We start from the raw sequence: 20912 nt of genomic DNA on the forward strand, positions 1-20912 counted from the left end.
TCTTTTTGGTCTTCTGGGATAAACTGCAATGCAAATCACAGTCTGACAAGTAATAACTATAACCTGAGCAAATACTAACTGAACAAAACAAAGAAGATTCCTAAAAAGCCAATGAGAGCTAAGAAGACACAAAGTTTTCCAACAGAATAATGTACAGTATAGTATTGTATACTACAGATGCATATACAAAAACTAAAGTAAGTCTGTAAGCAGCAACAAAGTCCTTAGTTCTGAGCTCGAATTCTAGCTAAAAAGGTCAGATGCAACTGAAAAGGATACATAATGGATACCCATGAAACCATAAACTGTAACACTCTAAACATGATGATTTCAGAGTACAGGACAAAATTATATGGTTGTGCTTACTGCAAAGTTTTTGTGGGATTTTTTTTTAAGATTACAATTTTACTGCTAGAGTAAGGAAGTACACTATTGTACTCATCAAGTAAGGTACTTCAAGATGACTCAGGAAGCTAACTGCCACTCGTGACATGCCTAAGGGTATGCTGAGTAATTTTTGAGAAAATCAGTCTGAAACTTCCCCGTTCTTCCATATTTGCTATGTTAGTTCTTCCATATTGTTTATATACAAGATACAAATTGCTATCACTTCTACAGAAGGAGCAGAGCTCTACATACATATGCCAATCCGTCAGAAGAATTACTTTTTCCTGTCACACCTGCTGCATGAAAAACATCAGCATGAAGCTTCCCATCACCTGCTCAGGTCTGCCTTTAGAAGGTGGCCTTCTACAAAAAAGGTCTCAGTTTGCTTAGAGTGAATAAATACTTCAGCCACAATATACACTTGGAAAGGTATGGGTAACTTCTTACTCATGTTGCAAATGCAACATCTATTTTTTAATTAATTATTTTTAATTTACTTTTTTCAACATATGAAAAAAGTTGTCTTTATTCAAAAATCAATAGGTGACAAAAGGTTAGCTACTGCATATTACCCATCATTGTTACTGTCAAAGTATGTCAGAGAACATAGCAGTGAGGTCAAATATTGAAATGTTTGCTGTTTCTTGTTCCACTGCCATACGCCCCAGCAACAATAATATTTTACACTTTTAACGTAGACTTCTTTTCTTGTAGATTTTGTGAATTATTTAATAGTTGTTTAGGTTTTAGTTTTAGAATCGCAGAATATCCTGAGTTAGAAGAGACCCACAAGGATCACTTACTGCAACTTCTGGCCCTGCAGAGAACCATCCCCAAGAATCACATCATGTGCCTGGGAATACTGTCCAAACACTTCTTGAATTCTGTCAGGCTTGGTGCTATGATAACTTTCCTGGGGAGCCTGTTCCAGTGCCCAACGACACTCTGGGTAAAGAACCTCTTCCTAATATCCAACCTAAATCTCCCCTGACGCAACTTCAGGCCATTCTCTTGGGTGTGCCAGTGGTCACCAGCAAGAACAGATCAGTCCTGCCCTTTGCTCCCCCTCCTGAGGAAGCTGCAGACTGCAATGGAGGTCTCTCCTCACTCTCCCCTTCTCCAGGCAGCTGATTTGAACAGTATTTCTGACATCTTAACCACAGGACCTTTTTTTTTCAGGAAAAAATTTGCACTCAATACAGTAATAATACAACAAAACCTTAAACCCAGAGTTTTAGCTCACAACTTCCAAGCTACATAAACTTGGTATGTCAGAAACTAAAGCTATTTTAAAGAAAATGCAGTTTATTTTAGTCTAATACTAACAATACTCCTCACATTTTTAAAAAATACATAAAGGGACTTATATGTCACTCACTACTATTCCAATTTTTCTAGAGGGGAATAGATGCACAATTTCACTTGAAATATTTGTTATGGTACTTTACATATAACATTGTATAGTCAAAATCACAGACTCAAAAAAAACAATACTATGAAAATACAGTAATGTTTTACTGATTGGTATTCCTTGTAAATAGCTGTTCAGATTTCCTGACTTGAGGTCTTTCTCACAAAGAGAATGTATTTCAAACACTAAAAATTACTTTGTGGAGAATATCTCAAAAATACTGAAGAAGCATTTCAAAGTACTTTTTTAGTTTCCAAAATTAATACTCTGAAATTAATACTCTCAATCCTGATTCCACATTCTGAGAAAGTCACCCAGAGTGTAAATCAGGCCCTTTTCTTATATACTAACAAAATCATCTTGTCAAAATAGAGAACTGAAGGTATCAGGCAGATGCATTTAAATTCCCTCTCATCCATAAAAAGCCAAGAAAACCCCATTTTATCTAAACTGCTTCATTAGTTTTAATTTCACTGGAACTTAAAACTACCTATTTTTTTCCATAAGTAGATTCTGAATTGAATTTCATGAAAAGGACATGAAAGATACATAGTAATATGCAGAACATAATCATGACTTGGTTAAATAAAGCTTTAAAGTCATGTTCAACTTTCTAATCCTTCAAAAAATCAGCTTCCACGTGCATAAAACTTATCATCCTCAAACTGCACACTAGAAAAGAGTACCTGGGGCATTCTGATGATTGCTGGTCACAAAATAGACAACATCCTGGGACGGCAGACTTTGTAACCCTCCAGTGACAGTCTTTTAAATGTGACTTGTTCTCCCCTACAGCTTAACAAATTCAATTGGAATTATGATTCAATACTACAGAGCAGAGTTTAGGTCAGAACGTAACTTTCTTCAAATGTTGTGGGCAAATACCCACTTACTTGACAGTTAAACAGGTTTAGCAGCAAGTCAGGAAACTTTGCAATTGTAACCAAAAATGGTATAAAGAAGTAACGAAGAGAAAAAAACAGGGGTGCAGGGGTATTATGTACATGAACTATTCAGATAAACTATGCACTGGGTTAAAAGTTAATTTTTTTCTCCTTCTCAGAATTTCAGCCTCCAATATAGACTAAAACAATTATAGAATGTAATGCTAATTTTCCATTCAGCTATTTCAGTATCTAACAAAGACTACTGTAAAATCAAATTCCACCATCACACTTTACAAAACCAGGTCTTAGAATTATGTTCCTAGTATTGATTCAAAAGTTGTATACAAAAAAATGAATGTCTCTCAGAAAACACAAACCTACTTGAAAAACTTTTAGTGATTTATACCAAGATGTAGCCACAAGTTGGCCCAACTTTACTCTCTGCTAGCAAACTTAACCTAACATACTATTAGAGAGTGTAAAATCAAAAAGTTATGCAAAGTTCCGTCTGACGAGAAAATATTTGAAAACGTGTCCAACAATTTTCCCGTTAGGTAGTTTGATTTATTATACAACATAACCTCAGTTAGTAAATATAAACAAATAAAATTTGTCATGATTATGTTAAACACTATTCATCAGATATTCTGTATGTGTGAAAGCCAGCACTGGTTTTCTTTAACTAAGACTGACTAATTACAAACCAAATGTTGGAATTTCACTTACAATTTTTAGATCAACTAAACAAGCATGACTTCTGCAATTCTGCATGATGTAAATGAGATATTGCTGATTTTGTACTCAGATATGTTTCCCTGGCCAACATGCAAAGCTATTTCAAATTAGTTGAACAACTAGGGACTAAAACTTTGTTCATATCACCTAGCCAGCAATTAAGTTGAATGAGAAGCTGAAACCAGATGCAACTGTCTTAAGGGTCTTGTAACTACTCAAAAAAACCCCTCTGTTTCTTGAAACCTGTGTTAGGCAATAGATTTCTTAGTAGATGACCCCTCTAGAAAATAATATGCCATGGGATCCAGTAAAGCATTTTGTAGTTCTATTAGAAATTGTGCAGAGACAGAACCTGCTAATGCATGAAATACTTCCAGCATAGAAACGCTTTGTAGAATCAGGAAGCAATCTCCTCCTTACAGATTTTTTTTTTAAGGAAGTATGGTTGTCATGCCAACTGTTAGAGAACGGCAAGCTGCAGCGACAGCTAGTGATGAAGCCTGTTTGTGTTTTAGAAATTTCCTGGGAGGCTGTCAGTGAATTACAGGTTGTTCGGGGCAGCAGCACAATCTCACTAAATACTGTCTATGATTATATGGCTTCTGTAATTATTTCATCCCTTGCTTCCAAATTCAGGTACTTGACCTCCTAGCAAGAAGGGAGCTGACATACTTGTCAGTATACATGCATGCATACAGACCCTGAAGTGTATAGTGGATCCTGTGGGCATCTGCCATGATCTGAACTACACTTTTCAGTGTTGGGTGTGTCAGCAGAGGGTTCAGAGTCCACCTGAGAAGGGGCAAGTAGTTATGTTCACAGACAGAGCTGTGGCTGCTGAATGAGGCAAAACTTCTTAGAAAAGATCTAGTCAACTCCATAAGACAAAAAAGAAAAAGAGACAGCTGAAGACTAGATATTGACATTATGAAACTAATTTACTGGTCAGAAATGCAAAGTTTTATTCAGAAAACCCCATGAGAAGACAGCTATAAAGCTGTAACAGCAGCCACAGCAAGAGAAAGAAATAAGGGGCATCCCTTGATGCTGGTAAACAAATCTCCTTCTGTAATATTGCAACAACAATAGACCTATCTTTGGAGAACAGCATGACGTAGAACACAGTTAGAAGGGTATCTTATGAATTAAAGTATTAGTTAATTCAGAACTTACTGCTTCTATCTTATATCAGCAAACTACTGATATAAGTAGTCTGCTGCATCCAACATTAAACAATTAATTACAGTTTTCATGCAATATGCATGAGACTATTACAGATTACAGTGTTAAAGCCACAAGATACAAGTGCTTATAAACTATATAATATCACTTTTTAATGTTTATACAGTTAAATATTCCCTTGAATATGTTGTACACAATTATTATGATATATTCTAGAGATGTCATTACAGAAAAATCTAACGCATCTTCAAAGAAGATGTAAAAGATTCTGCTGAATCTGCTGAATGGCCAATGGGTGTGACAAAGAACTCCATTTTACACACATGAAAAATAAGATTAAAAAATTCAGAAAACTTTGCTTACATTTCATTATCTACCCAATTAGGAGTTTTATTCTGAATGTGCATAAGCAGTGTTACACTATAAACGTAATTCCATCAAAAGGAGTCTAAAAAGTGTTGGCAGTTCCTAGTCTTGTATTTGTTTCAACACACTCTCAAGGGCACCTGAAAGCATGTTAAACTATGTATACAGTAGAGTTAGTGCATGCACTGTGAAGCAATCTGAGTTAGGTAACAGCTAATCTGAAAACATGCTTAACAACACAATAGAGAGAAGGGAGAACAATTTCTGTCAACAGAAAAACAAGCCATGGTGAAAAAGGGTTAGTATATATACCATCTTGACTAGCAAGGTTTCTAACTTGGCCTCACGAAACAGACTCAGAAGCAAACAATGAAAAAAACCACTATCAAGTATACGGAGACCTGCTAAGAAATTGTTTTCAGAGTAGTCCTTAATGACTCTTTATCAAATGGTACAGCACTTTGCAGTGTTTTTACTGTCTTCAGAAACACAGAATAGAAGGTATGCCCACTAAATCTCAAAAGAACACCAAGCTGACCAGAAGTTTACCTAAGGATAGGCTTAAAATTCAGAGTAATTTTCGTGAAGAAAACTCAGATATCATTCAGTGAGGGTGTATGCTAAATCTTCTCACCAGGAAGGAAAGACTGACTATATGAAACATGATTTTGAAAAGCTGGCAAGGAAGTAGATCCACAGAAAAGGACTAAGGTCTTATACTGGATCAAATATTTAACATGAGTGAATACCTTTCATGTTAAGAAAATGAAATACTGGATTATGAGGTGTAAGTATCCTAGAAGTTATGTGAAAGAATTCCTCCTCATTCAAATGACGCTGCATCTGGAATTCTGATGTCTAGCTTTCAACCAAACCCATAGAAAGACACCAGTTATATATAGAAAAACTAGGGGAAATCAGTGAAAATAATCAAAAAGCTAGAAAACAGGAACTATGGGGAAAGGCTGCATAAGCAATGGTTATCTTATGAATTTACTGAACAGGGTGACAACTCTTCTATGACATAAAATGTTGAAAAAAAAACAAAGGAAGTAGCCTGTTCTGCATGAGCAGTGATTAGGACAAGAACCAATTAGCTTTAATTCCAACAGGAAAATTCAGGTAAAATATAAAGAAAAGTCAAACAGTTAAAAACATTCTGCTCTGGATTTTTAAATTCACTGCTCAGGAATGCCTAGAAGAACAGGTCAGACGAACTACTATTATAAATGACACGGGATTGGATGATTCTGCCTGCAGAAGGAAGAGGGATCAGATGATTTCTTTTACGGTTGCCATTTTAAAAAATAAAACACTTAACGCGAGTATTACAGCCAACTCAAGACACAAAACACAAAAGTCAAAGCTAACGTCTATGTTGCCACAGCCAGAGTATTTCATCATTTAAAAAAATTAGTTTAAAATGGCCTTGAGTAGATGCACACTCCTTGAAAATGCCACATATAAAACTCCCGTAGTTTCACAGACTTGCTTAAATTTACAGCTGATGTATCATTCAAAGCTTTTCTCCCCAAAGCAGCACAATCCAGATTAGCTCCTAGCACAGTATTACACAGTGCACTCACACCAACATCACATTTGAAACTAAGTAGGTTAAGATTTTTAATTATCTTTCCAACAATCAATCCTCACCATGCTCCTTCCTATATTTACTCCCACTCCGAAAAAACACATGCATTATTACTCACTAGATGTGTATTTCACAGAACAGCAAGAATCCTTAAGTACCACAAAACCACAAATTTTGTCTGAGTTAAGTTTAGAATCTTTGCTTTCAGGCCTTAAATTCTTAAATCATTTATCAGGTATTTTGATCTTAGTGGAGCCAAGAAATGCTCAAGATTTGGAAATGAAATAGCCTGAGAGAAAGGAAACTTATGTGAAAATTTCCAAATTCTTAAAAGGGTTAAATTCAGGTATTTAAAAACATAGCCAGCTTCTGCAGCACAGAAAGTTGTAATATACACTGATTACTAGTCTCCACTACCACAAAAGAATGCTTTGGGTATCTGAAAGACGACACATATGAAAGTGCCTAAAGATGTAAGAAATATGTCAAGATCCATGGCAATAGAATAGTTCCAACTGAATGCTACCATAGTCCTGATTCAGCACTTAAAAACACTGATTTAAGTTTCTGCAGTGCAGTTCGAAACTTATTTATGCCTTCAACACAGCAGCAAAAGCTGGATAATAAGGATATTTTAGGCCTAACTACTACACTGTGTTTTCCCTGCTGCAGTCTTCAAAGCAAAAAAAATAAACCCCACCCCAAATGACTAAATTTCAAATGTAAAAAACCCAACCAATCAACTAGAAGGCACAACCTACCCGCAGCCACTGTTTCTCTGTGAGAGCATCACTGTAGTCCACATCCCTGCGCTGACGGGATCCTCTACCAAATATTTTTTCTTCTTCTTCTTCACACGTAAGCCTTTCAACTTCAGCATCATCCTTAATAATCCAGGATGGTAATTCATCCTCCTCCATCAAGCGTGGCTTACGCTTAGGGTTTCTGGCATCCTCCCTGCGACGGTCCATGTCCATACGCTGCAATGGGAATTGAGAAAGGATAAAAAAAGTTCTAAGGGCAATTATTGAGCGCACCATGTAAATGTCTACCTATCTACTGATATCTGAAACGTTAAACAAGTCCTTCACAGGTATTTCCCTTTTGTGATACTCTTAAATACTTCTAAAATGCAACTATAAAAAGAAAAAGCTACACTCGTTTGTTAATTTTCAGTCATATTCACTATTCCACAACTAGCTTTCACTGAAGTAACTAAGACAACGAAGCAGCCAAGTGACAAAAAGCAGATCACAAGAACACTGCTGTGTTCTGTTAATTAAAACACTCTTCCTTATTTGCACAGGCTTTTTGCATTTGCAAATACTAATCATTCCCTCGCGATGTCCCCATAAGGTGTTAGTATTATGTAACTAAAAGGAATAATTGAAAACACACAGTTTTGTGTGCCTGAATATCAGAAGAAGAAAATTTAGAAGTTCGTATTAGAAAAGAAGAATCAAAAGAGAATTAATAAATTCAGAGAAGAGCTTGCCTACAGTGCAAGCTTTACAGTGCCAGAAAGCCAATATGCTTAAACCTGAATTTTTCCTGATCAACTGCTGTACTAGACAAAAATCAAAATACAAAAATACCAGATAATGTTGGATAAAGTGTTAAGAACATTAGAAGGTAATGTTAAGACTTTCAGCTGAAATATAAATAATTTAAAAATTTGAATAAGCATATAAATGAATTTCAAGTGTGGTGAGCAATTACCTCAGAAAACAGATATGGATACTGAGGATAGATTCCCATGACCTACTCAGCAGTGAGATACTTCATAATCCTCCTGGGGAAGCATGCACCTTTCTCTATTGACTATATGCTGATCAAGCTTCCTATGGTTCTGTGAATTCCATCTACATTTTCTTAAGTACTCAAATCAGGTAATATGAATACCCATTTCAATTAGGCCTTTTGAAGAGTCACACAGTACTTATTACTCAGTAATTAGTTGCTAAGCAGAGGAAACAAACAGATGGTGACCAAGCATTTAATTTTTGTATTTGAAAAAGAAAATATTAATAGACTAGCATCAGAATTGGCTGTAGCATTGTAGCAGGCTACTGCTTTGGCCAGTAAACCTTCATAAAAAATGTTTTCAACTATGTATAAACCCCTTCCTCGTGTGCATGATGCTGCATTTAACACAGGAGGCCAACTAGACATATCATCCTTCTAGAACCCTAGCCAAGACACAGACACGCGTGAATTCAGAGGTATTATCTCTAGGGAGACACAGGTATCACTAAGGTAGGGAGAATACAGCCTGTGCTTTTTATCTGACTGTACAAGACCTGAAATATTGATAGAAAGAAGACAAAGAGCCCTGACCGCCAAAGTTTCTTTTCAGATTTTTCTTTTATAATTAAACAGTTTACTACAATGAAAACCATTTTTTATTAACAATTAAAATTATTTCTTAGCCATTAATATTTCACTGCATTCTTTCTATCTTACTATTTTCAAACTCTGGCCTTCAAAGCCTTTTCAAATTTTTATTATCTACTGCAATTCTTTACTTTCCCCTAAAAACTTCCATGTCAATTAATATGAAAAACATAAATTACATCCACACAATTCAAATTTAATACTAAAAGATGAAGTTTTAAAAATTTCCTGCTAATAGACATAAATTCGTCAGCTACTTTCAATTCAAGGATTAGTTCTTCCCTTCTGAGTCTGAAGAAGAAATACTAAGAAGTTCTCCTACTACCAGAACAAATCTACTTTCACAGAAATCAGGGTACCTTCAGTCAATAATTTGGATGAAACTATTTCTTTTGAGTTTTGGATTGAAAGGCTACCTCTTGGTTTCTGTCACGTAAATCTCCTTACATCCGAATCACTGACACAAAGTTTAAAAAGACAGGTGTCTGTAACCACTCATTTTCTGTGCAGCCTGACTTTAAAGATTTCAGTTTTTCTGAGATAACATTCAAAGAGGCAAGAGCCATGCCTATACAGACATTTTAGTAATTATTCCATCAGTGCTGCAGTAGCATTAACAAAAAGGGAAGTAGTAATAAAAATGAGTGGCTTACATTTGAACTACTGTCACTAGCTCTATTTTGGTAACTGTTCAACAGCTGTAGCAGCAGAGATGCAAGTAACTGGGCCCTTGACAAAACCATCAGCAAACTCCAGCTAACCCACCAAGAAAACAACAGTGTAAGTCTACTACTTCGCTATCTAGTTAAGCTCCTGTAGTTGTCCTTGCCAACATCAAAGCCCAAAAGGAAGAAGAAATGTTGAATAGCAAAAGGATGCTGTAGGATTAGCAAGCCAAACTGTGACTACAGTTTTCGCACTACAAATTTCTCAGGTTGTGTCAGATTCTTCCTCCAGATTGTCACTTTTTCACTGTACTGACAGCAAGGATCTCTGAGTCTTTCTGCCATGTGAGGAACTCGGTGTTTAAGCAGACTACACTTCTTCCCTCAGATAAACAATGCAAGTAAATAAAGCATATTCCTCCAATAAAGTTTTCCAAAATTTAATGACAAAAGGTTAAAGCCTTAGTTAAAAACACTGGAGAAGATAATCTACTTATAATCACATCATCCTTACCATAAAGAGATCAAATTCCTCCTCACGTCGAGCAATCATCTGATTCAGAGTCTCATCATCAGGAACTTCATCTTCCTCCTGGTTAAAAAGATGGATAAAATTATTAGAAAGAAGTTACATGCAATTTGAAGTAACAGCCTTCATCAAGTCAGAGCTTCACTGACCCTCCCTCTCAGACAACACGCGTGAAACACTCAAAAGTGAAACTAAAACTTTTAAAATGTTCAGCTATTCAGAGTTACACAAAAATAACAATCAGAGAGACAACTGGGACTTAATACTACCTTCTTAATTCAAGAATGTGGAAATGAACAAGTACACAATGAGGAAAATTTGGGTTGTGGTTTTCCTGGGTCAGAAGCATAGTCAGTGCTTTGGTTAAAATGTATTTTCATTCTGCTGTTCTACAGTGCTCCCCCAGATATACTATTCTACATTTTGAGGTCTTTGCTGCCAAAGCACGGAGAATGAAGAAGTCCTGATTAAATGAAAAAAAAAAGAAATATGTCTTTATACTGGAAAATAACACTGCTGAATCCCTTTCTCTTGTCCACTGTCTGCTTACAAATTGAGATGTGAAAATTTTACTTTGACAAAATCAGTTATGTCATAAAAACAGAAACAGACACTTGAAAAACAATTCAAAACTGTAGCATTCAATGAAAAATGTTAAAGCTAAACACTTATGATACCCATTTTAACACAATCAGAGTCCACAATTTCAGTTTCCCTCCCTGAATTATTATGAAAGCACAGAAAACAGGTCACTCGAAATGGTAAAACTACAGTGATTCCTTCATAGGGTTTTCTAAACCTGTTATTACAGTACACCAGAGACCTATAATTCTTCATGAAAACTCATATTTTGAATCCAGTATAATGGGACTATAGGATGCTGCATATAACACCCCAAAAACCTAATATCCTGTAGCTATTATTTTTCTGAAATGAAGAAAAAAGGCCTTTATATATCCACCTATCTTCCCTCCAGTGGTAGGATTTCTATAACTCAGAAAAAAACCCCCAGTTCTTATTGATGCAATTCTCAAAGAACACCTTTGTACCTTAATGAACATATAATTTAACATGAACAAAGCAAATTGGAAAGTGATAGCTGGTTCTTCTTACTTCTACTCACTTCTCCTTCAATGTTCAAAAAAAGGAAGTCACATGGTTACATACAGAGAGAAAAAAAAGATTTTTCTATGAATGTGATCATCCTGGAGGTTTCATACACTTCCTACCACCTCAAAGTAACTGTTGATCTGAAAAAAATCAGGGATCACACAGCAGGAGCTGTGTCCGTATTATCTGTGGTTAACAGGATGTGTGAACAATCCTGTTGCCAATAAGGTAGACTTGGTAGAAGAAAAAACTAAAAATAAACACCAGTGCTAATACAAAATTACTCCATGAACAAGTTACTTTTAATCACTTGTGATACACTGCTGTTATTCTGATAAATCTTTCAAAATACACAGAAATTACCTCTTTCCTTTATCTAGCACTGCTGAAAGAAAAAACAGTGCAAAGAGGAAAGAAGAAAGAAAAATAAGGGAGTTTCAATGCTAAACTTACAAAAACCACTAAGAAAGTACAAACAGTGCTCTACATGTAAGTGTGACAAGTTTAAAGCATGCTTAGCATGGGAATATTTAACTAGGTGATCGCTACACAACCTCTTTTTTAGATGTGCTAGTATATATTTGCAAGTCAAAGTTGTTTTAATATGGTTGATATTATTGTTGATATATTAACTTTTAGCTGAGAGATTTACTTTTTTCTAGTTAATCTCTCATATGATACTCAAATTTGTTTTCAGTGCTGCAGTAATGAAGAAGTAATGTGCAGGATGGTGCAAATTCAATCCCTCTTAGTCCCTCAAGAGTTTTAGTGTTTAGGCAAATTTTGTATAGTCTCTGTTCACACAGAAGTATTCCTGCAAATCTTCAGTCTGCTGTTAGAAGTCAGACACCAACATCAATGCTTACTTTAAACACTGATGCTGTGCTATGGCAAAAATTACTCCATACTTCCTGAAACATCCTCTTTCTAATAATTTCTACCTATCTTACCTCATTTTCTTCTTCATGCTCCAGTATAGCCTGTAGGAAGGCTCTCCTTTCATGGCTTGAAGATTTCTGATCAAACATTCCTGCCTGAATAACTTTTTGATCTACATTCAGCTTATACTTTGCAGCAGCAAGTATCTTCTCTTCCACACTGTTCACAGTGCACAGTCGCAGGACTCGAACTTCATTCTGCTGACCAATTCGGTGAGCTCTATCTTGTGCCTGCAAGTCCTGTTAGGAAAACACATAGAGAGAGTAAAACTCTTTTTAGTCTCTCTTCTCTTACTTTTACACATCATTGGCTATGATGTGATTTGCACAGATAAGTGAAATCGCTGAAAACACACACATGGCTATGTACTCCAAGAGATATCTCACTTCCATTCTTAAAAACAAAAAGGGGAAAAAAAAAGGTGGAAAAGACATACTTCAGTTACATCTTTTGGCTTTTTTAAATAAGTCAAAGGGGTCTGATATCCTCTTTTCCTGGTGATCCATTCTCAGTACTAACCACTACACCAACAGTGTATCTCAGGTCAAGACCTTCTGCACTCACATGGTTACTGATTTCATGAAACAGGCAGCATTCAGCACAACCTTTACTGAAGTGCTGCAACCTACCTCCCGAAGGCTGAAAAGGCAGCGTTAGTTATTATGTCCTAAGGGTTAAAGAATGAGCACAGTTATACAAATGAAGAACATTTGTAACACTCCTAGCTCTGAGGATACCCTGAAACTCAGATAAAATATATACGCAGACACAGAATTAGTTCAGTGATTCAAACCAAAACACTTCTTGATCGTGGCAGTTTGCCTCACTAATTCCTCTCAAAGCAGCATTTTATGACTTACCTGGATTTTTCTCCTTTCATTCCAGGTTATATCTCCTATTTAAAGAAGCAACTCAAAAGTGAATCATGAATTCTTTGCACATTTCATGAAGATAAGAAAATAAAAATAACCTGATGAGGATTCCAGTCGCTATCAAAGATTATAACAGTGTCAGCAGCCTGGAGATTTAAGCCTAGCCCTCCAGCCCTTGTACTCAGCAAGAAGATAAAGTATTGTGATCCAGGTTCATTGAACTTCTTCAACAGAGCAGCTCGATCCTCTGACTTTGTTGTGCCTGAAAAGAAAAAAATATGAATATCCCATAAAAAGATGTGAACTGAAATAATATAAATACAATGTCAGTTGCTAAAAGTACAAGCGGAAGGGTAATTTTAGTGCACTGCTCTTTGACACCTCTGCCACATTTTATGTTGCACAGAATAAACACTGTCCACAAATGTTTTAGTCAACTGCCTATCACATGTAAGAGATGGACTTCTAAATATCTCTTTAAAAGTATTTATCTTGAATTTTAAAAAGTAAATCTTAAAATGTTGACTAACATTGTTATACATTTTCATGACTCACATAAATTTCAACTGAAGTTACTATACACAAACAGAAAAGACCTCTAGCTTTGATTAATGCCTTCTGGTTGTAATAGCATTAAATATTTTTAAAAGCTACTTATATAGAGATTTATCAAAATATCCCTGTTTGCCTTCAGAGTCATAATTAATACCAAAGGACTGAAAATTCTTAAAATGTCCTATCTTGAGGATGATATAGGTACAGAAGATGAAGCTTTTTTTATTATTACAGTGGGTTGACCACAGCTGGTTGCCAGATACATCCCCTTACCCGCCCCCCCAACTCAACAGTACAGGGGGAGAAAATAGGACAGAAAAGCTCCCATGCTGATAAAAAGACAGTTTAATAAAAGTGAAAGGTGTATATGCCAGCAAGGCAAGAAGAGGAATGTATTTACTACTTCCCATCACCAGCCAGATGTCCACCCACTTCCTGGACAGTAGGATCTCAGCACTCATAAGGAGTAACTGGGAAGACAAATGCCAGAACAAGGAATGTCCCTGCATCCTCTTCCCTCAGCTTGTATTGCTGTTTGCATCCATTTTGTCAGTTTGGTCAACTGTCTCATCTGGGTGCCAGTTCACCTTCAGCCTACCAGCCTCCGAGATGGAGGGGTGGTTTGCAGAGAAAGCTTTGACACTCTGGAGTGCTGCTCAGCAATAGCCAAAACACTGGAGTGGTATCACTGGAGAGTTATCAACCCTGCTAAACCACAAATGCAAAGCACAGCACTATATGGGTTGCCGGGAGGAAAGTTAACTCCATCCCACCCAGAGCCACCACAACCACACAGCCAAACTGCTGGCCCACTGAACCCCTTAACTGGGTAAGGTACCCACATCAATTGGGTAAAAACACTCTAAATGAGAAGACAGATGGATACAATCTACATAAAGATTGCATTCCAGTATGGTAGATAATTACAAAATTTGAAAAGAAGAAAAACGGTCCATCTAATTTAATGAAATACCTGGAAAATCTTAAAACAAGGAGGTGTATTTACCATACCACATCTTGCTGTAAACATCCTGGCATGAAAAAGAATTAATTTAAAAACACATGATGTAAGGTTATTTAAAACATTTAAAATGTAATATAATTAATCCTTCTTGAATGGAAGCATTAAAACACCTGCAGGCCAGAGGTGTGAAGAGGGCTTTGATAGCATGCTAGTATGTTCTTAGGACAGTTTTGACAAAGACATTCTGCGGCAAACAGGTTTAAAACTCAGGTGGGATACCCTATTTTCCTTTTACAGAATTGCAGAATGAATCAGAGAATCAACTAGGTTGGAAAAGACCCCTGAGATCATCAAGTACGACCTTTAACTGAACACCATCACATCAACTAGACCATGGCACTAAATGCCACATTCAGTCTTTTCTTAAACACCTTCAGGTGACTCCACCACCTCCCTGAGTAGTCTATTCCATCCATTCCAAAGTTTAATCATCCTTCCTGTGAAGAAATTCCTCCTAACGTCCAACCTAAACCTCTCCTGGTGCAGCTTAAGACTGTGTCCTCTTATCCTGTCGCTAGCTGCCCAGTAGAAGAGGCCGACCACCATCTGGCTACAACCTCCTTTCAGGATGCTGTAGAGAATGATAAGGTTCCCTCTCAGCCTTATGTTCTCCAGGCTAAATAACTCCAACTCCCTCTGCCACTCCCTGTTTAACTTATCCTCTAGACCCCTTACCAGATCCATTGTCCTTTTCTGGACCTGCTCCAGCACCTCGATGTCCTTCCTGAACTGAGGGCCCCAGAACAGGACACACAGGACTCGAGGTGTGGCCTCATCAATGCTGAGGACAGAGGGATGATCACTGCCCTGGTCCTGCGGGACACACTATTGCTGATACAGGCCAGGATACCACTGGCCTTCTTGGCCACCTGGGCACACTGCTGGATCATGTTCAGCTGCTTTTCACCAGCATCCTCAGGTCCTTTTCTGCTGGGCAGCTTTCCAGCCATTCCTCCCCCTGCCTGTAGCACTGTCTGGGGTTGTTGTGACTCAAGGGCAGGACCTGGTACTTGGCCTTGTTGAACCCCACACCACTGGCCTTGGCCAATAATTCAGCCCGTCCAGATCCCTCTGTGGAGCCCTGCTACTCTCCAGCAGACTAAATCAACATTCCCACTCAACTTGGTGTCACCATGAATTTACTGAGCGTATACTTGATCTCCTCATCTAGAAAATCAATAAACCTACTGAATAGTCAATAAATATACTGAACAAAGATATTGAACAATACTCCACAATATTTCTAAATCATCTTTTCATTCAAAGGTAGTAAAACTTATCTACACATGAAGGAATCAAGGCTCCTGATTTTCCTGGGAAATTCACAAAGAAAGCTACAGGTACTGATTTACCCATCCCTGAAATTCAGACTGTGGAGAACAGCAGTTGAACTTTAAACTGATAAAAATCAATGAATTTGATTTTTACACTGGAATGTAGGCACAGCCGTGGCATTACCATCTCTTATCACGAGAATATCTTCAGACAACTTAGACAGTGATGACCGATTGGGACTCTGGATTTTAAACCCTTTGTGAAAAAGAGATGAGCCCCTAAGCATCAAATTTCTACATAATCTGCATTTCATGAACAGACCTGAGCGCTCATCAAAACAATCCCCTAACCAAATAATCTGCAGGTTAAACAGATGAGAGAAAATACTGAAAGAGCGAGGGAAAATTACTTAACTCTATGAACAGAGACAAAAACATATCTTGCTCAGTACCTTGTCTGGAAGAATAAGGAAAATTCCAGTAAATTGCAGCTTAAGGGTCTACTGTCATAATTTCATGATAAATATCCTTGCAGATTTATAAAGTAATTTTTTGAACCTGTTTACACTTTTGTATAGTCACATCACAGCACTGGTGTGCTAGGAAGACACCATGAAGAGAACCCAGGGCTTCCATGCCCAAACTAATGAAGAATGCTACCTATCTTGCTAATTATCCTTTTTTTTCCATTTAGCTTACCATCGAGACGCAAGTAAAGGAAATTTCGAAATGCAAAGTAGTCTTCCATAATGGTCATTAGTGATGTCATTTGACAAAAAAGAAGCACACGGTGGTTAGTAGCTCGTAACTTTGGTAGAATGCGATCGAGTAGCTCAAACTTCCCTGAAGCCCGATAAAGTTCAGCTCTGTTGAGAAAAACAGCACAGTAAATGCCAGAATGAGCCTACATTTAAAAGTTTGCAGTCATTATTGTGTCAGACCAAAGAGACTAATTTACTTAATCCAAACAAGATTATAGCACCTTTCTTTCTTTAAAATTGTTTATGATGATTAAAATAAAAAAATAAACACACATGTGAATTCCCATTTTTCTGATTTTTCTTCAATTACAAAAACTGTGCAGACTTTCAATCACACAGAATACCTTCCTTTATGAAATTCAATTATTTATCAAAACAAACATTATTTCTTACCTAGATAAGCATTTTATCAGTTAAAACATTCACCTCCTAGTTTTGTGTTCAACTGGTATTGAAAACAACTTTCAACTGCAACTGTAGTTGCAAATTGTATTCATCAGGCACATGTTGAAAACTCTGTTTCCAATCAATTATTATGCACATGGGAGTGAAATATTGCTAACTGAACTAATATATAGAGGTAATAGAAGGAGTTTGACAGAGGATATACTCTTTAGCCATACAACCTTGGGGACCCTGAACAGTGTTCAGTTGCTTTGGTTAGCTGCCCTTCTGTCTCCTGTGCTAAGGATTGCAAAACAGGCTCTTAGCACTGAATCAACCCATAACTGAGAAAACGAATAAAAGTAAACAGGATTTCTAAATCAGCATCACAGTGATACACTTTACAAAAATAAATTTCATGCAACGTTTTTCTAACCTCGAGTCTGTACTTGCAAAATATGATGTATCATTAGCAATGGTATAAAGTCCAGAAGATACATAGCCTTCTGATAGGCATAAAACTGTGATCAGCAAAAGACTAAACTTTTTAAGAGACAAGTATTCTCGTATCCTAACTAAGGAGACAAATTGTCTGGTACAGTAGTTAAGGGGGAAAAAAAGAAGAAATGTCATTAACACCTAAACAGGAAGCAAGACAGGTGGATGGTGCACACCTTCTGTTCAGAAAGCATCCATTAACTTGACAGTTGTACAAAGTGTCAAGAAAAAAAAAGTAAATTTATTTCATTTCAGATTATGCAAAAAATGCTACTTTAATTTGAAATAAAGATGGTAAAGAGGAAAAAGTAGAAGGCAAAAGTAACGAGGGAGAAGAAAATCCCAACTTGTACTTCTGAAGAGTCATTCCAATGAATTTCAGATGGTATCTAAATTATTTCAAAATAAGGGGAAAGGAAGATAGTCTTTTCTGCTGCCTATCCTGAAAGAGATGGAGGATCATGAAAAGATCCTGTAAGACTTCTAGCACTACTTCTAGTGTGTTTTGCTTTACATATCTGCCCTGTGCCTCCTCTGCCTTTCTATAAGTTTGCTTGAGTTTGCTAGCATGCATCCTCCAGAAAAATGATGTGATCATTAGCTGCAATATAACACAATACAACATAGGAAAAACTGAAACAGTTACCCGTTGATGACACCATTTGAGTAGCCTAAATGTTCAGCGAAGGACTCCTGTAGAGTTATAAGCAATAAACTATTACAAACTACACAGGAACCAAAAATCTTGCATTCTTATTGAAATTAAATTAAATATATGAATGTTGGGGTTTGAGCTTAATGATGATTTTAATCTTGTAAACCACCTTGTAGCCCCAGTGCACTGCTTCATGTTTTCCTCTACTACTATTTGAAATTCATTGTCTGTAGAAGTAACTTCTGCATTTTACCAGATTACAAATACAGCAGAACTCTAATTAATTTATACTGATTATTAGAAGATCCATTTGCAAATTATGCAATTTATTTAACCAGCATACAAGAGAACAAAGAGTGAAAACTACAATGATAATACATCACAGTAGGAACTTAATTATTCATTCATATACATAGCTTCATTCCAGATATTTATGACAGTTTCTATAATTCCAGATATATTATATTTATGTACTTCAGGTCCTATTGAGAGATGCTATATAGATAGTACATTTTTTCTGAAAAAACAAGGTGGATGGAATAGGACAATTTAATTGAAATTGTAAAAGATTAGCAGTCTTACACAGATTTAATTAGCAGTTACAAAGATTCTACACATGACATTTTGAACTAGTGTCTATACACCACAAATTTAGTCTATGTGGAGATCAAGTTGCTCTGGAATATCTTAAATTTACAAAAAAACCTTCACTTTTTAAAAACACTGTTCCATAAGATTAAATGCTTTTAAACTAGACTTTGGATTAACAATAAAAAGCTGGGAGTTGTTGACTGTTGGCTGTTTTTTTCAAATGTGTCCTTTCCAGTAAAAATTATGTGGACAGAGATGTTCCCTCCCACACACATAAGCTTCTACAGCAGTATTCTGTTGTGATAGCCACCTGAATAAATACAACCCTCAAAATCAAACCGGTCAGTCTTACCTCAATGTGCTGAAACATGTATGGATGATTGCATATCTTTCTCAATTGCATGATAGTATTCATTAGAGTTTTAGCCCCACCTTTTCCCTATGGGTACAAACAATGCAAAACGAATTATTAATTTCTTAGCTTAAGAATAAAACTTTTGAAAATATTTTTATCCCAAACCTGAACACTGCATCACTAATTAAAAAAGAATCCCAACGAACAAAAACAACCCCCCCAAAAATAATAAAAAAAACCCCAAACCAAACAAAACAACAAAAATCTAGAAGCTACTGTGCAGTTGTCTTGCTATATAAATTCACCAGTCCTAACAATGCTCTGCAATGAAAAAGGAGGACCCGGAAGCAATCCATAAAGTGCATTATGTTTCTACCCGCAGTATTCATAGTGTGAAGCAGAGCATCCACTGTCCTCCTTATTTATACCGTTTACTTTGAATCCATAAAAACTCCATCTGGTCTGAACCCTCTAACAGGAAACAACTCTAGCTAGATGCTTTTTAACTCCACAGTATCTTCTCCAGTCTGTTAACATAATGGATTTCTCACTCTAGGCCAAGTAAAACACAGGGCCACAGGTGCTAAAAAGCTAAAGATCACCAAATTCATGAGTCATCTTATAGTTAAAAGAAGTATATTCTCAAAATCTACACTACAGTTGACCTTTCTGTAGAACCAGGACACACATCGGGCTGTTGCGCTAGACCAAAGTGTATGGTTACAACTAATTGCAACTGGTGAATAAAAGTTTGAGAACATCTTATCATAGTAACATTGCCAAGGACTTGCCACTTTCAGATGCCAAATGTAATCAGAGTGGCAGCAATATTCCAAGATAATTGTATGACTAATTCAAATTGACTTTAAAAACAATTAGCAATTTCAAATCGTAAAACTAGGGGAGAATACACTACTTGTCATAATATATACTAGTAATATTCTAGTCTTTTCTGGAAAGTACGCTGAAATCATAACTTTCATCTATGGCAGACATTATCCATTTGAAGGGGGCACTCCACACATCCAAAATTTGGTTTTGTTCTTTTCAAAATCCTCTCCAATTTGCTCCAAAATGTAGTTCATATTTATTATAAATGTAATTCCCTAGAGCTTTCCAGTTTAATGAACTCTCTCTTATCTCAGCTGGGTCCAGGCCAGAGCTGCAGAAAGACAGGATTTTTTCCTAACACAGTAGTTGTTTGATCACTGAAGCCAAGTGGTCTTAACAACCACCTCCCTCTGCTGTCAACAGGTATCAGGGATAACAGAGCTTCAAGAAACAGCTAAAGAAAAAGATTATTTAAGAGAGGGTGGCAAGGGATGAAAAATTGTAGCCCCTTGGGGAGAGAAAGGAGAGGCAAGTGTTTAGAAGACAACAAAGGCAATTTGAACTGGTTAAGTGTAAAGCTGGGTGGAGAAGCAGGTAGGACAAAATTGACAGAAGCTTCTAAGCAGGTGAAAGAAAGAGATCAGAAAGGGAAGAAGACTCAAACAAAATGAAATTTTTTGGACAAAATTAAACTGTAGAATTACATAAAAAATACAACAAAGGAACATAAATTAATGTCTAAAAGGTATTCGAAGTATGAAGATGAGTTCCAATATCGAGTGAAAAGAACCAGTTTTGTCTAGACTTCTAATTAAGAACCAGCAAAGAAAACAATTTGACTGCACAAAACTAGGAGGGTAAAATAAGATACTGAATAGAAAGTCACCCACTGTACCAAGGCAATCTGAAAAAGGAT

The 20912-nt window shown here is 36.5% G+C and overlaps 1 protein-coding gene across 1 annotated transcript in view; it reads right to left on the bottom strand.

The window, feature by feature from the left end:
• The window catches only part of SMARCA2 (SWI/SNF related, matrix associated, actin dependent regulator of chromatin, subfamily a, member 2), a 105803-nt gene that overhangs the window by 29956 nt on the left and 54935 nt on the right, over positions 1–20912 (bottom strand). Inside the window, exons 21-27 of the mRNA XM_029959033.1 lie at positions 19163–19249; positions 18211–18257; positions 16621–16787; positions 13167–13330; positions 12208–12435; positions 10133–10210; positions 7321–7539 (exon numbers count right to left, since the gene is read on the bottom strand). Of these exons, the coding sequence (XP_029814893.1) occupies positions 7321–7539; positions 10133–10210; positions 12208–12435; positions 13167–13330; positions 16621–16787; positions 18211–18257; positions 19163–19249 (990 nt within the window). The remainder of the gene's footprint in view (positions 1–7320; positions 7540–10132; positions 10211–12207; positions 12436–13166; positions 13331–16620; positions 16788–18210; positions 18258–19162; positions 19250–20912) is intronic.

This window comes from Manacus vitellinus, unplaced genomic scaffold, assembly GCF_001715985.3.
Source record: "Manacus vitellinus isolate BGI_N305 unplaced genomic scaffold, ASM171598v3 scaffold_18_pilon, whole genome shotgun sequence".
Taxonomy (NCBI): domain Eukaryota; kingdom Metazoa; phylum Chordata; class Aves; order Passeriformes; family Pipridae; genus Manacus; species Manacus vitellinus.